The sequence below is a fragment of the Pelophylax lessonae genome (genome assembly GCF_965119305.1).
Source record: "Pelophylax lessonae genome assembly, chromosome: 6".
NCBI lineage: Eukaryota > Metazoa > Chordata > Amphibia > Anura > Ranidae > Pelophylax > Pelophylax lessonae.
The window spans coordinates 96,011,678-96,027,359 of record NC_138773.1 but is presented as its reverse complement, the minus strand read 5'-3'; the positions used below and the strand labels follow the sequence as shown (position 1 = coordinate 96,027,359).

General features: G+C 44.1%; 1 protein-coding gene across 1 annotated transcript in view; it reads left to right on the top strand.

The window, feature by feature from the left end:
• The window catches only part of LOC309558636 (uncharacterized protein), a 526,969-nt gene that overhangs the window by 346,646 nt on the left and 164,641 nt on the right, over positions 1 to 15,682 (top strand). The window contains exons 2-3 of the mRNA XM_082261702.1: positions 12,352 to 12,514; positions 13,533 to 13,682. Of these exons, the coding sequence (XP_082117828.1) occupies positions 12,352 to 12,514; positions 13,533 to 13,682 (313 nt within the window). The remainder of the gene's footprint in view (positions 1 to 12,351; positions 12,515 to 13,532; positions 13,683 to 15,682) is intronic.

Below are 15,682 nucleotides of genomic sequence, written 5' to 3'. Positions count from 1 at the left end.
TGCTCTCACACTGGGTACACAGTGATATATAACTTGTGGCACAATTTTTTATATATAGTACACCATTCATGAGTTTGTACATTATTCATGTGTGTGTGCATGGGTGGAAAAGGGTGCTTGATTTTATTTATTTTGTTATATGTTTTTTAATCCCTTTCTTATTAATTTTTTACTCTTAACTTTATTGCTATCACTAGGGGGTAACAAGCCCTCTATGCGATAGCATTGGACGATTAACATGTTCTCTTTACGGAAAAACCAGGGGATTATTAGGCCTCCAAAATCCGCCCTGCCCTCCTGCCCTCTGCTCCAGCCAATCGAACAAAGCGTGCTTCCTGATTCACACTACACAGAGAAGAGTTATAAAATGCAAACTAAATGTCATCCAGCTATGATTTAGAATAGATCTCTAAAACTGACCCAGATCTAGTTTCGCTTCCCTGAACAAAAACAAATTTACCTAGTTTCTCTTCCTTAACCCACATTTAGTTTTCCTTCAAGGTCTTCAGAATGGCAACACGAGATGTGTAGTCATAACCAAATCCACAGCTCAGCTCAAGACTCCTGTATATGGACAATTTGGGTGCCAGGCACTGTAGTCCGTCTCCACTCCCCATCAGGAATATGAAAAAATGCATCAGCCACACTCCACTCTTAGCTCCTCCGCCCTATATTTATTAGTTGTCAACAAAATCACTGTGTTCGTGATAGTGTAGTGTCAGTGTAGTGTGAGTATAGTGTAGTGTTAGTGTAGTGTCAGTGTAGTGTGACTATAGTGTAATGTTAGTGTAGTGTCAGTGTAGTGTGAGTATAGTGTAGTGTTAGTGTAGTGTCAGTGTAGTGTGAGTATAGTGTAGTGTTAGTGTAGTGTCAGTGTAGTGTGAGTATAGTGTAGTGTTAGTGTAGTGTCAGTGTAGTGTGAGTATAGTGTAGTGTCAGTGTAATGTCAGTGTAGTGCAGTGTTTAACAGCATTACATTTAGTGCTATATACAGTGCTGTATACACTTTTTTTTCTTTTTTTTTTTTTTTTGGTCGCTGCCCCTTTTTTTGTTAAATTGTCAGCCGCAGTTTGTTTCACTGTAATGCTGGTGTTCCCCCTTTTTTATTTTCTTATAGTTTTCTAATTTGTGTCAGCTGCAGTCCTCAATTTATAGTGCACCATACACCACATTTCAATCAATAAAATGCATCCAATCATTAATTTCCTATTATCTAATAAATTGATGACTGGCTGACATTTCTCAAAATAAATCGATCCTGGATTAGCAGCAGCAGCTATCAAGACCCTGATGCTGGCTTGCTCATTACATTTGTTGGGGATCTGGAATCTCTACAAGACTGTCTAGACTGCCTAATATTTATTTTATCTTTATGTAACTTCTTGGCATAGGTTTCATGGGCACAATTACCATTCGAGGCTAAATGTTTCTGCACCTTTGTGGCAAGTGCATATCATTTCTTTACATCAGGGTCCAGTCAAGAGTAAATGTGAGGGGTTACAATGTGCATGCACCACCAACAATTAAGGCCCAATTTTTCCACACATGTTTGACAGGTGGATATAGTTTCAATTTTTTTTTTTTTTTTTTTACAGAAAGGCCACCTCTTGCTTTCATCAAGAGTACCTCTATGGGGGTACAGTGTGAAGGCATCATCAACCCCCAAAGCCCAATTTTTTTCACCTGTGTGACAATTTTTAAAAGCGCAGTCCAATCCTACATTTGCCAAGGATAACTGTAAAAGGGTTATGTTGTGAAGGTACCACCAACAACCAAGGCCCAATTTTTTTGCACCTGTTGTTCTATCCAAAGTCTGCGAAAGAGACACTAGACTTTTTCTAAGAAAAATTGTTAATCTTGGCCTGAGTGTACTATAATTTGGCTTCCTCACATAAGGCTTGTTTACTGTGGTGCAAAACTTTATTATTTCCATCCAATGTCTGCCAAAGACACACCATAATTTATCCAAAAAATCTCTGATCTTGTTCTGAGTGACCTAAAATGTGGCCTTATCATATAGACTGGCTCCCCAAGCCGTTGTTTACTAACCACTTACTAACCACTAACCACAGCCGGAAGATTTTACCCCCTTCCTGACCAGGGTTTTTTTTGCGATTTTTTACTGCGTGATTTTAACGGACAATTGCGCGTTAGAGCGATGCTGTACCTAAACGAATTTGACGTCCTTTTTTTTCCCACAAACAGAGCTTTCTTTTGGTGGTATTTGATCACCTGTGCGATTTCTTGATCATGCGCTATAAACAAAAAAAGTGCGTCAATTTTGCAAAAATAACAATATTTTTTACATTTTTCTATATGAAATTCCCCAAAAAAAAAAAAATTTAAAAATCAAAATTTTTTAACATTTTCGGCCAACTTGTTTTATGCTACATATGTTTGGTAAAAAAAATCGCAAAAAGCGTATTTTGAATGGTTTGCGCAAAAGTTATCGCGTTTACTAACAAAGGGAAAGATTTTTGTCATTTTTGGTGGTTTTTTTTAACGAGTAATGGCGGCAATCTGCAATTTTTTTTGCGGGACTGCGACATTGCGGCGGACAGGACAATGTCACTTTTGGGGTTACCAGTGACATTACTGTAGTAATCAGTGCTATACATATGCACTGTTACTGTAAAAATTACACTGGCAGGGAAGAGGTTAACTGTATAGGAGAGGGAGGGGTTAAGTGTGTCCTAGGGGTGTGTTTCTAACTGTGATTGGACAAGGTTACTAGTGTAAAAACAGAGATCAACGGTCCTACACAGTAGAACCGTCTGATCTCCATTTTTACACAGGGGAGAATGACAGGCGGCTTGTTCACATTAGCCTTTCTCCCTTCCCGGTGAACGATCGCGAGTGACCGGGTCCGCCGGTCACACGCACTGACTTGTTAGGGAACAAGCCGGGGCGGGCACGCTCTCGCCCGCTATTAGCTCACAAGCCAGTGACAGGCTAGTGACGTACCGGTACGTCACTTTGCCTGGCCGGGGCTGACCGCCGCAGTATATGTACGGTCGGCAAGTGGCTAAATAAAGAAAGCTTGCAGGGAAAATACATTTAAATGTCATTTTTTTTCTTTATAAATGTCAGTTTTGCTGCAGGAGGTTCTATACATTGTACAGATGCACCACTTTACAGGCAGACTAAGGGGATGCCCCAGGCACTATATTTATAGGAATTTTTCATTTCTATTGTTTTAATTTAAGCATCATTAAAAATCACTGCTCCTTTAAAAACAATTATAATAGAAAACAAAAAATATTGCATTGATACATGTCCCCCAGGGCAGTACCTGTTTCCCCATGGCCTTTTTATGGCCAATAACATGCATATAAGCTTTAAAAATGGGGGCTTTTGATTTTTTGAGTTCGGGTCCCATAGACTTTAATAGGGTTCTGGGTTTGGACCCAAACTTTTTCCATGTACGGGAGTTCTGATGTCGAACCAAACCCAGGAGTTCGGCCCATCACTAATTGCCAGCACACCACAGATCTTTAAAAAATTGTCAAAATATTTATTCAGGTGATTACATCACAGCAGTAAAGTGCACCATTTTGAGGTCATGCAGGACCCCTTTATCAGTCATGTGATATGTGTATAATACAGTGCAAAGAACATTTAAAGTGCCATCCACAAATCAAAAACCAGTGTAGGAAGCAACCCTCTGACCTCTGACATTGTATGACATCATAAAACTCATCAAAATGAATGTAAATACCTGGATTAATGACCCTGCCTCACAATACATCACATACATGAAAGCTGTATATATTAAGTATATTGGATGGGTAACAAGCAGCATGTTAATGTTTAGGAGCTTAAAGCGGAGCTCCACCAAAAAGGGGAAGCTCCGCTAGTTTGGCTCCTCCCTCCTTTGCTGCCACATTTGACACCTTTCAGGGGGAGTGGGGGGAGCGGGTACCTGGTTTTGATAGGTACCCACTCTCACTTCAGGCTGGCTTTGTCACGGTGAAGTCACCCAGCAGTTCAGCCTTCCTCCTCCTTCCCCCACCGCTAGGCTATTCACAAAGTACAACACGCTTTACGCATGCACAGTAGGGCAAGGCTTCTCTGCCGATTTATCTTACAAGAAGCACCCGAGAGCTTCTTGTAAGACGGGCGAACTTGTCGCCGAGCGCCCTGACAAGCTAGTGACACTGCTGTATCAGGCCCACCAGACGAACTTATTTTTTGCAGCGGTGAAATCTACGCTGGTGCCCCCGACAAGTCCCAGGGGGTTGAAGTTTCAGTTCAGAACGACAAACCTAAGCAGCTTCCTCGGGCGTTTGGGAACTGTCTGCGGGGTTTCTGTGCTTATAGGTGCTTTGCTAGCATTTTCCTGAGTTAGGCTCCTCTCTCTTTTGTTATCTGGATCTGATTTGGGGTGCCTATAAAGTGTATGGTGGCCAGTGTTGGTTCAACACTAATGCTCAATTTCGACAGAAGATGGCAGCGCGTAACGAGTTTTGTTTTGACTCTCAGGGTGGCAGCTTGTGGTTGCTACTCATGTGCCCCCACAGGCCTTCGTCCTTTCAGACCGTGGCCAGAGCTCTCTCTGGAGCATTGGCTGCCTCCAAACGAGGCTTCTGCTGACTATTAAATGAGAGCCACTGCAAGTGGTACACCCCGTTCCGGTTTAAGCACGAGGTGAGGCGTGCTCACTTTGCGGAGGCGCACACCATGCCATTCGTTGCTTTAAGAGAGGAAAACAGCCTCTTCCCAAGCCCAGGCCAAGCTTGACCTTTCTAAACTGGAGGTCGCCAGTGAACATCTTAGGGATGCTTCCCTGGGTAGACGGATACCCTCTCCATAGGGAGGTTTTGATCTTGAGGGATGGGTTTCGACTGTGGTTTCTGGATCCCTTTTTCCCCTCCGGATGAGCCTACCATGTAAGAAAATCTAAGGTCCCCAGTTCAATCCGAACACGTTGTGTCCTCTAAGCTCCGGTAGGAACTGGAGTTGGGGCGTAAGGCAGACCCATTTGATTTTCCCCCTTTTCACAACTTGAGGGTTTCTCCTCTCGGTGTGGTTCCCACAAGGGAGGAGGGTAAATTTATTTCATACACCATCTATCTTTTCCTTCCAGATCCTCTGTTAATGATGGCATCAATAAGGAAGAGTCCAGGGTCCAATATGCCTCTTTCGACTTTTGACAAAGCACTTCACTTGGTCCGGTCGGCTGGTCATTTGGCTTTGCTGGCTAAGGCAGACATTGAATCCGCCTTTCGCCTTCTTCCTGTTCACCCGGAGTGCTTCCACCTGCTGGGCTGCTACTTTCAAGAAAGCTACTTTTTTGATATGTGCCTTTCTATAGGCTGCACTATCTCTTGTTATTACTTTGAGATTTTCAGTGGTTTCCTTGAATGGGTGGTCACCCAGTCAGTTTGCATTCCCTACCTTGATGACTTCCTGTTTGTGGGCCCAGCCGGCAGCGGCCAGTGCCAACAACTTCTTTCTGTTTTTCAGGATACCTGCAACCGGCTTGCAATCCCGCTGTCGACGGCAAAAAATTAGGGCCCAGTTGTCTTTCTTGGGCATTGAAATAGACACAGTGGCTATGGTATTTCGTTTGCCCGGGGATAAATTGGTAAGACTCCTAGCATTGTTTCCCCTGGTGAAAGGGGCAAAAAAACTTCAGTTAAAACAGCTTCAGTCCCTGCTAGTTCACATAGTTTTTGCCTGTTGAGTCATGCCCATGGGGAGAGCCTTTTGTAGATGCCTATTGTGGGCAATGAAAGGGGTGGCTGCCCTCTCACCATTATGTCCGTATATCCAAGCCCATGCATGACGACTTGGAGATGTGGCTCTCTTTTCTCCTGTCCTAGAAATTTTAATTCCTGTTGGCTGCTGGAGGAAGTGCCAAACTCGCAGCTGGAGCTTTATACTGATGCTGCTGGCTCCTGTGGTTTTGGTGCCTTTTTCCAGAGGGTCTGCAGAGTACTGCCCAGCCTCATGGGCCCGCATGGACTTGCTGCGTAATCTCACCTTGCTGGAGCTTTTTCTGATAATCATTCCCATCGAGCTGTGGAGAGAGAGGCTGCGCAACCGTCAAGTGGTTTTCTGGTCTGATAATATGAGTGTGGTTCAAGTGGTTAACAAGCAGTCCGCTAGATCCCCCCAAGTTGTGTCCCCATTGCGTTGATGTTTACAGTTTAACATATGGTTTAAAGCTAAGCATGTTCCCAGAATATCTAACGATATTGCTGATGCTCTCTCTCGTTCCCAGTTCGATCGCTTTCACTCCATGGCTCGGTTGGCGGCTCAGAGGGCCTCCCCTGCCCAACCTATTTGTGGAACCTCGTTTCAGATGGTTTTTAGATCTCCTCCGCGCATCACTATCTCCGAGGACGTGGGCGTCGTATTGCCGGTTCTGGGAAGACAGGGTCCAGGTTACTGGTGGTGAGTTTGTACTTACCTCTTATTACGATAGATGCCTGGCTTTGTTTTCCTACCTGGTTTCCTTGCTCCAAAGGGGATTTTCGGACTCCATGGTTGTTTCGGCTATACCTGCCTTATCTTTTTGGTTCAAGCTCCTCGGTTGGGAAGACATCACTAACTAATTTCCTGTCCAGCGCATTTTGCAGGGTTGGAAACGCTTGACCCATTTCCCTGACTCCCAGCGCTGGGTTTCCCTCCACATCCTCTCCAATATCCTTTTGCTGTTGCCTTCCGTTTGTTCCTCTGTTTTTGAGACACTGCTATTCCAAGTGGCTTTCTCCTGGGCCTTTTTTGGTGCCTTCCATGTTGGCGAGCTGGTTTCAAAATCTAGATCCTCAGCAGGAGGCGTCAGGACCTGCATGTCAGTTTTTCGTCACACATCCAAAACAGACAGCCTCGGCAGAGGTAGACGGGTCGTTTTGCATGCGTGTGCGGGCCCCTTTTGTCTGATCTCTCTGGCCTTGGAATTTAGGTCTATTCACCCTTCTTCCCCCACTTTCTTTGTCCATGCTGATTCTTCGCCACTGAGCAGGTTCCAATTCTTGCGGGTTTTCCGGCATTGTCTCGACACATTAGGACTCCCCTCAAAAAACTTCAACATACTCTTTCCGCATCGGCACAGCTACTACTGCTTCTGGCATGCTATGTCACAGCTTAGCGGCATTTTTTTTTACCTAGCCAGCATTTGAAGTTGCAGTAATTGGCTATGCCCTTAATTGGAAATTGGAAGTAGGCTGTCAGTCAGCACTTATGGTAAGGTTCGTGGGTGGTTTTATTATTATGTTAATAGTTCAGTTTGCCTGGGCCTAAGCGCCTGAGCGGTCAAGAGAAACAATCACAAACTGTGCCAGGGCAACAGTCTGGAAACTTTTATTATACATATATGTGTGTTTCTGAATCAATATCCTTCATGAGTGCTGCAACTGGAAGCCCTGAAACCTATGTTGGCTATGCAGAAATCAGACCCTAAAAAGTACAGTAAAATCTTGGATTGCAAGCACAATTCGTTCCGGAAACGTGATTGTAATCCAAAGCACTCGTATATTAAAGTGAATTTCCCCATAAGAAATAATGGAAACTCAGATGATTCGTTCCACAACCATTTATACATAAGTCCTTCAGTCTATCGTTCATATCAGATTATAGCAAAGTTGCTTCAAGGCCACTTTGAGGCAACTTCAGGGAATGCCTGGGTAATCTTCCTGTAATGTTGGATCCAAATAACAGAAAATTGTATCATACTTACCGTAATTTTCTTTTCCTGGTGCCGATCCATTACAGCATACGTGTGATACTAGCCCCACCTACTTCTGCCCACAGGGCCAGTGCATAGCTATAAAAAGTAAAAACCCACACAACAGCCCATTTCCTGTACATCACTAGGAACGAACTGGGTGGGTTCGATATGCAGCCATGGATAGGCACCAGGAAAAGAAAATTATGGTAAGTATGATAAAATTTTCTGTTTTCCTGGTACCTCCATGGTGCATATGTCTGATAGATCAATAACTAGCTATCAGGGTGGGAAGCTTCATTAAAATTCCATTGTAAGAAAGTGAGTAAGCTACTGGCTTCCTGCCAAAGACAGGTGTAGTGAGGACCACTTAGCTCATCAGTAGTGATGAATGAATGCGCCAAAATGGAACTGGATTTGCTCCCCTGCCTGTCATGTTGGCTGACATCGCTGCATTAGGTGCCCACGATGTTCAGATGCTGCTGGAGGAACGTACAGGAATCTCTTTTGGTGGTTGCAGCCAAGCCATATAGCGGGACCTTAGACTTCACTTTAGGAACCACAAGGTGATTGTGTGCTGGAGACTTTTACCATTGTTGGTTTCTAAGGAGCTAGTTATAGTTACTTTGGCTAGATAATGACTGACTGTTAGTGATGGGCCGAACACCCCCCTGTTCGGTTCACACCAGATTATCTTGGGAAAAAGTTCTAGCTAACATGCAAACTCTATTAAAGACTTTGGGACACGAACATGAAAAATCAAAAGTCCTAATTTTAAAGGCTTATATGCAAGTTATTGCCATAGAAAGTGTATGGGGACCCGCGTACTGCACTGGGGGACATGTATCAATGCAATTTTTTTTTTTTTTTTTTAAAACAATCGTTTTTACAGGAGCAGTGATTTTAATAATGCTTAAAGTGAAACAATAAAAATAAAAAAAAAATCTTTAAATATAGTGCCTGGGAGGTACCCTTAATGTGCCTGTAAAGGACACATCTATACAATGAATGTAGCCTGTTGCAGCAATACTGACATTTCTAAAGGAAAAAATTGAATTTAAATTTGCTCGTGGCTGTAATGTACAGTATTGTCGGCTCCCGGGAATACAGATAAAATAAATGAAAAAAACGGCATAGGGTCCCTCTCCCCCAAGTCCATACCAGGCCTTTCAGATCATGCCGAACAAGGCCTAGGTTTTGCCAAGGATACCAATCTATCCTTTTGCTACTGCAAAACTCTGGATCCACCTGAAAAATTGAAGTATGCCACCTTTATGGCATTGTCTGCTTGGATCTAGATTATATAAAAATAGCCCAGAACTTCTGGATGTTACCATGGAAAACAAGTTGCCAAAGAAAACCAAGCCCCTTGATATCAAGGATGTCTAGGTCTCTTTCTCAGAATGATCCACTGTCTGAGGAGTCTTTCCATGAGGATTCCTTAGCCTTAGCAAAAAGGAAACCACCTGATCAAAGAGTCAACTTGTCCCTCGAAGAACAGAGGCCTGTAAAAGCCTGGGGTGAAACAAGGCTTAAGGAAATGCCTCACAAGAGGCTACCCATAGTTCTAGGCCTCTCATACAAAAGTGGAGGTCTAGATCGCTCTGGTACAGACAGCTTGAGTCTAAGACTAGAGTGTGTATAAACCTATCCAAATTACTGGAATATCTGGAGGACCATGTCAGGTTGCTCGATAGAGCCTGCACCAATTATTCTCCATCTAAGGATCTAAGCCGTCTCCTGGCCTACTAGGCTTCTGGGTAGTAACATTTTTACATTTCAGGCCTGTAAGTAAATGCCTCATCTTTTGGGTGTTTAAGGCCACCATAATGCATCATTTCAGCTCCAGGGCTATGGCTAGATTCACACCTATGCATGTTTCTTTTGAGCATTTCTGCAAAACTTTATGCTGTGCTTTTTGCGGGTTTTTTACCACGATTTTGCAGCAGTTTTACTGCGATTTGCATTTTTAATGCTTTTATTGGGTACATTTGTTGTTGGTTAAAAAAATGCATAATACAAATCGTGGCAAAACACAGTAAAAACATACTACATGCTTTTTTGCAGCTTCCCCATTGAAGTCTATTGAACAAAAAAATATTTTAAAAAGTCCTTTCCAAAAACACAGAGGCACAAAAATGCCTTGAAAATATGTTCCATAGGAACCCATTTAAAAAAAATGTAATGCAATTCTGCAAAAAGCATGAAAAAAACGCATTGGTGTGAATGAAGCCTTAATGCCGAAGCCGCCTGGGCCAGCTGGGGCTTGAGGGAGCCCTTAAGTTCATGTACAATTTAAACCTGCCCTGGGACAAATAGCTGCTGCCTTATTAGGCTTTAAGTACACGGACGTTTGAAAACCTCTGCTGAACGCTGAAACTTGATAGCTATTAACTGACGGTTAAAAACTTCAGTTTCACCACGTTTACATGCCGTGTTTATGCGCGTTTAGCGGCGTTTGCGTTTAGAAGCATTCTTACATTGTAAAATGGTCAGAGATGTATCTTCATTGAAAACACCTATAAACGAAATGCTTATAAATGTGAGTTATCGCGTTTAGATGCATTTGCACGCTATTACAAGCATTTGGCATTTCAAATGCAAATAAACTTCTGTTTGAACGCATTTTTTTGCTTTAAAAAAAATGCCACTAAACTCAACTGCCTCTAAACGACTATAAATATGTGTACATGGACAGATAAAATAACATAGAGGAGAGTTTAGGGGCTGCTGAAAATAACACCCAACTACTCCTAAACGTCCGTTTATCAGCAGCAGTGTACATGACGCCTTAAAAACAACACCCAGGATTCAAGTAGTTAAATGGCTACTAGGTGGGGTGCTAATTTCATGCTTGTTATTTAAATATAAATTAACCTAGAATTCTTTGCTAGTTCCTAATAGAAACACTCCCTCTTTTTTTCTGGCAGAATACTATTTGATAGTTGGGAAAGGAGTTGAGTTAAAGTGATTGTAAAGTCTTGTTTTTTTTTTTTCTAATAAAATAACATACATGTTATACTTATCTGTTCTGTGCAGTGATTTTGCACAGAGCAGCCTGGATCCTCCACTTCTCGGGTCCCTGGCTGGAGCTCCTGACTTCTCCCCCCTGTTGAGTGGCCCCAGAGCAAGCAGCTTGCTATGGTCACCAGTGGCGGCTAGTGCGTTGGGGGTGCAGGGGCGCCACCCCCCCTATCCATGCGACCGGCCCCCTAATCTACATGCGGGGCGCCGGACGCATGGAGTTCAATGGGGTTTTTTTTTTAAATCACCTGATTAGAGCCAGAGGCTCTAATAGGCTACAGAAAAGGGCGGACCCGGGGCGGAGAGCAGTGCGCCCTGAGCCCACCCATTGTGTGACAATAGCGAATGAAAATTCGCTATTGTCACAAGGATCCTCCTCCTGGCCAATCAGGAAGGGGTTCCGAGACCCGCTTCCTGATTAGCCGAAAGGCAAACGCATGCCATTGGCCGAGGAGGAGGCGGGAGGACTCGAGGAGACGTGGGGGACAGTGAGGAGAAGACGCCGCTGCTGCAGGTAAGTCTCTCTGCATTGATAGGGGCACGCTGGTGACTGCATTGAAGGGGGCACGCTGGTCACTGCATTGAAGGGGGCACGCTGGTCTCTCTGCATAGAAAGGGGCACGATGGTCACTGCATTGAAGGGGGCACGCTGGTGACTGCATTGAAGGGGGCACGCTGGTCACTGCATTGAAGGGGGCATGCTGGTCACTGCATTGAAGGGGGCACACTGGTCTCTTTGCTTTGAAGGGGGCACGCTGGTCACTGCATTGAAGGGGGCACGCTGATCTCCCTGCATTGATGGGGACACGATGGTCACTGCATTGAAGAGGGCACGCTGGTCTCTCTGCATTGAAAGGGGGCCCGCTGATCACTGCATTGAAGGGGGCACGCTGGTCACTACATTGAATGGGGGCACGCTGGTCTCTCTGCATTGAAAGGGGGCACGCTGGTCTCTCTGCATTGAAAGGGGGCACGCTGGTCTCTCTGCATTGAATGGGGGCATGCTGGTCACTCTGCATTGAATGGGGGCATGCTGGTCTCTCTGCATTGAAAGGGGGCACGCTGGTCACTGCATTGATGGGGGCACGCTGGTCACTCTGCATTGAAAGGGGGCACGCTGGTCACTCTGCATTGAAAGAGGGCACGCTGGTCATTCTGCATTGAAAGGGGGCACACTATACCATGATTACTGAAGGCCCCTTTCACACTTTTGTGACCTCAAAGTCACGCAATTTTTAACAGCGTTTTTTGCCGCAAAGCAATGCCTATTACATTTTTCTGTTTGCGCCCCCGGAAAAATTTTGAGCACCAGCTGCCACTGATGGGCACATCTGAGCCAAGCTGCAGCTCTGTGTATCCATTCAAACATAGAGCTGCGGTTTCGCCCCACCCCCTCTCTCCTCATTGGCTAACTGAGTTTGATTGACAGCAGCGGGAGCCAATGGCACCACTGCTGTGTCTCAGCCAATCAGGAGGGACAGCTGAGGCATTCCTGGACATTGCTGGTTTGAGATGGGATTAGGTAAGCATTCGGGGGGCTGATGGGGGCTGCTGCACACAGAAGACATTTTATCTTAATTTTATCTTCTGCCTTTACAATCCCTTTAAGTTATGTGTCTAATTTACTTTAAACTAAAAAAATGATTGGTTTATAGCTCCATGAGAAGTATGGAGAAATCTTCACTATACATTTTGGATCCAAGAAGATCGTGGTGATTGCTGGATACAGTGCTGTGAAGGATGCCCTTGTCAACCAAGCTGATGATTTTGGAGAAAGAGCAGAAACTCCACTCTTCAAACTAATAAGTGAAGGAAAAGGTAAGCTTAGAGTTATCATTTTCTGTATGGAATATCTTTTTTTCTTGGCCTGATTACTGCACACATTAGGTTGCTTTAGACCTAATCCTGCAATATTTAGAACATATATGGGCCAATGATATCTCAAGCCACAAGTTTTGAACTCAGTTGGCCAGTGTGGGGATTTTTGCACAATTCTGATTCCAAATCAGCTATTTTGTCCACAGTTTTAAAGATCAAGCTTTACATGCACAAGGTTTGAATGTGCCCGCCTGCCCTAACACAGCATTGTTAAACAGAGGTTGCAGATGCAAAAGGATTACTGTCTAGACTTTTAGGCTGGCCATACACTATACAATTTTCTTATTCAATTTCCTTTAGATTTACCTTAAACTATGTAGTGCAAGGGCCTGCCTGACTGCATACAAATTGAAAGTGTTTAGGTTTTACCCTATATTACATGGTTTTGGTAAATCTAAAGGAAAGTTGAACAAGAAAATTGTATAGTGTATGGCCAGCCTTACTTTGTTCTTCATTTACCTAGCCAACTGTATTTTCCCACTGAGTGGTGAATGATGTTTGCTGATTATTTACTGTGATTTACTGGGCTTTGGGCATGGTTTTTTTTTTTAAACCTTTTTAAAGCCTAAGTTTACTTTAGAAAATAAAGTACAGAAAATAGGCGTAAGGGACATTACTTACCTTGCTGTATACTTGTTGAGTAGAATGTTTTTCCTCTAATGCCCCCCACAGTAATTGCCTGATGAGTTGGGGGTTAATAGAACTAAGGTAGCTGTCACAGACATTTATCAAGAGTATCCAACTGTGTCCACTTTTCTGCCCACCTCCACCATTCATAGAAGCATTAACTACAGCTTCTATGAAAGAAACTGGATATTTGAAGGGAGAGGGCGGACCTTTCATCCATCTGCTCGTCCTCCATTCAGAGATCATGTTTCATTCATTAACTTAGACTTTAAATAAAGGCCACGGTGTATGATAATAAACATTTACTTACATGTTATTGTGTGTATTTCAGGCATAGTGTTTACTAATGGAGAACATTGGAAAGTCATAAGGAGGTTCACACTCTCAACTCTTCGAGACTTTGGAATGGGAAAGAAAACAATAGAAGCCAGGATACAAGATGAATTAATTCCTCTTATAGAAAATTTCAAGTCACACAATGGTAACACATTCTATTAAACAGAAACTGTTAAAAAAAAGTATGCCTATTACACAGGAGATTGCTATTCTTTTTTTTATTTTTATTTTTATTTAAAATTTTGTAATATAACACGTGAGTACCAACAACAGAAAAGGTACAATTAAACATAGACAATATGCATATTGGGTCACTCAGAAGATGGGTAACCTGAACTGGGGAAGGGCAGGGTAGGGTAGGGGGGTACAGGATCAAAAGAGCATGGATTCGGATAGGGAATGTGAGAATGAGGGGGAGTTCTTGGGCGAGTCCTGGAACGTAAATGCGTATTGATCCACAGAGGGGTTGGTCTTGGGGGAGGAATATTTGATGTAATTGTCCCATTTCTGGAGAAATGATTTCCGTGAGGATGGGGCTGAAAAATCCGTGTTAAGGCGGTCAATGGAAAGAAGTGTGGAAAGCTCTGATCTAACCTGGGAAACTAAGGGGGGAGTCGTGGAAATCCAATTAGTTAGGATTGTCCTTTTAGCCACCAGTAAACAGGTTAGGACCCATAGACGATGTGGCGAGGCAGGGGTGCTCGACCACTTTTGAAGGCGTTTGTCCCAGTAACTGAACAGAAGCAATAAAGGGTCTTTGGGTATGCTGAGCTTCGTCACTTCCCTGATGAAAGACATTACCTGGTCCCCGAATGCCATAATAGAGGGACAGGACCAGAACTTGTGTCAGAGAGAGGGTCTTTCCGCGGCACATAATGGACATTTATGAGCATCCGGAATCGTTTTGTCCGAAAGGAACGGGACATAAGCACGGTGGAAGATCTTTAACTGGGTCTCTTTCCATGTTGAGTTAGGTGTGAGTCTGAGGGTGGCTTTGAGACCATTGATTATGTTGGGCAGTGTGTCTTCTCCAGGGAAATCCTTGAGCCAATTAGAAGCCATTGAGGTATAAAGCGCTGGTGGACACTGCTTCAGGAGAAGCTTATAGATCGCTGAAATTGTGAAGTTGGCACAATAAAGTGTCGATGAGGGATGGCCTGAATTGGGCCGCTGGTTTCCCCGGCGACAGTGATGAGGAAATGTAGGCATTGCGCCAAGAAGAAGGTGTCCTTGTCCTGCAGATCAAATTTAGCTTTGATGGTTTGGAGGGGGTAGGGAATGCCAGAACCCAAATCACATAGTTGCGCAAAGTTCACCAGACCCTTCCTTTCCCAGAGTTGATATACTGAATGGACCAGGCCCAGAGGGAAATCGGGATTGCCCCGGATCGGGAGAAACTTGGAGAAATGCAAAGGTAACTTCAGGAGTTTGCGAACCTCCCTCCATGCAATAGCAGTGTCTCTCAGAAGTAGGTTATGGCGGAGTTCAGGGCACAATTGCACCCATTTGGCGTGCAAGAGAGCTGTCAGAGAGATTGGACTGGACATCTGAGACTCAAGCTCACAGTTGGAGTAGTGAGACGTCTGGGATATCCAGTCCAAAGCCACCCTGAGTAAACAAGACAGATTATACATTCTCAGATTAGGAAGATTAATACCCGCGTCGCTCCTGGGGAGATGGAGTTTTTTATAAGAAATTCTTGGCCTCTTCCCTCGCCAAAGAAAGCGAGAAAACGCCCCCTGAAGGAATTGAGCGTCTTTATGTCTAATCAGCAGGGGGAGAGTCTGGTGGAGATAAAGCAGGCGAGCAAAGCTGACCATCTTAATGAGGTGGCATCTCCCCAAAAGCGACAGCGGCAGTTCCATCCAATAATCCAGTTCCCTTGTTATTTTGGAGAATAAGGGGTGGGGGCAATTCAGTGTATAGATAGAGGCCGGAGTGCGCCCTCTTTTAATACCCAGATACGTGATATGTTTGGATGCTATCATGAACGGCGAGTCCCCCTCCCAGGGGCGGGTAGCACTTCCCCCTAATGGGAGTATTTCACTTTTAGAGTAGTTTATTTTCATACCCGAGCAGCGTTTGAAACTGTCAAAAGTGGAAACTATCACTGGAACGTCAGCCGAGGGGTCAGAGGTGAATAAA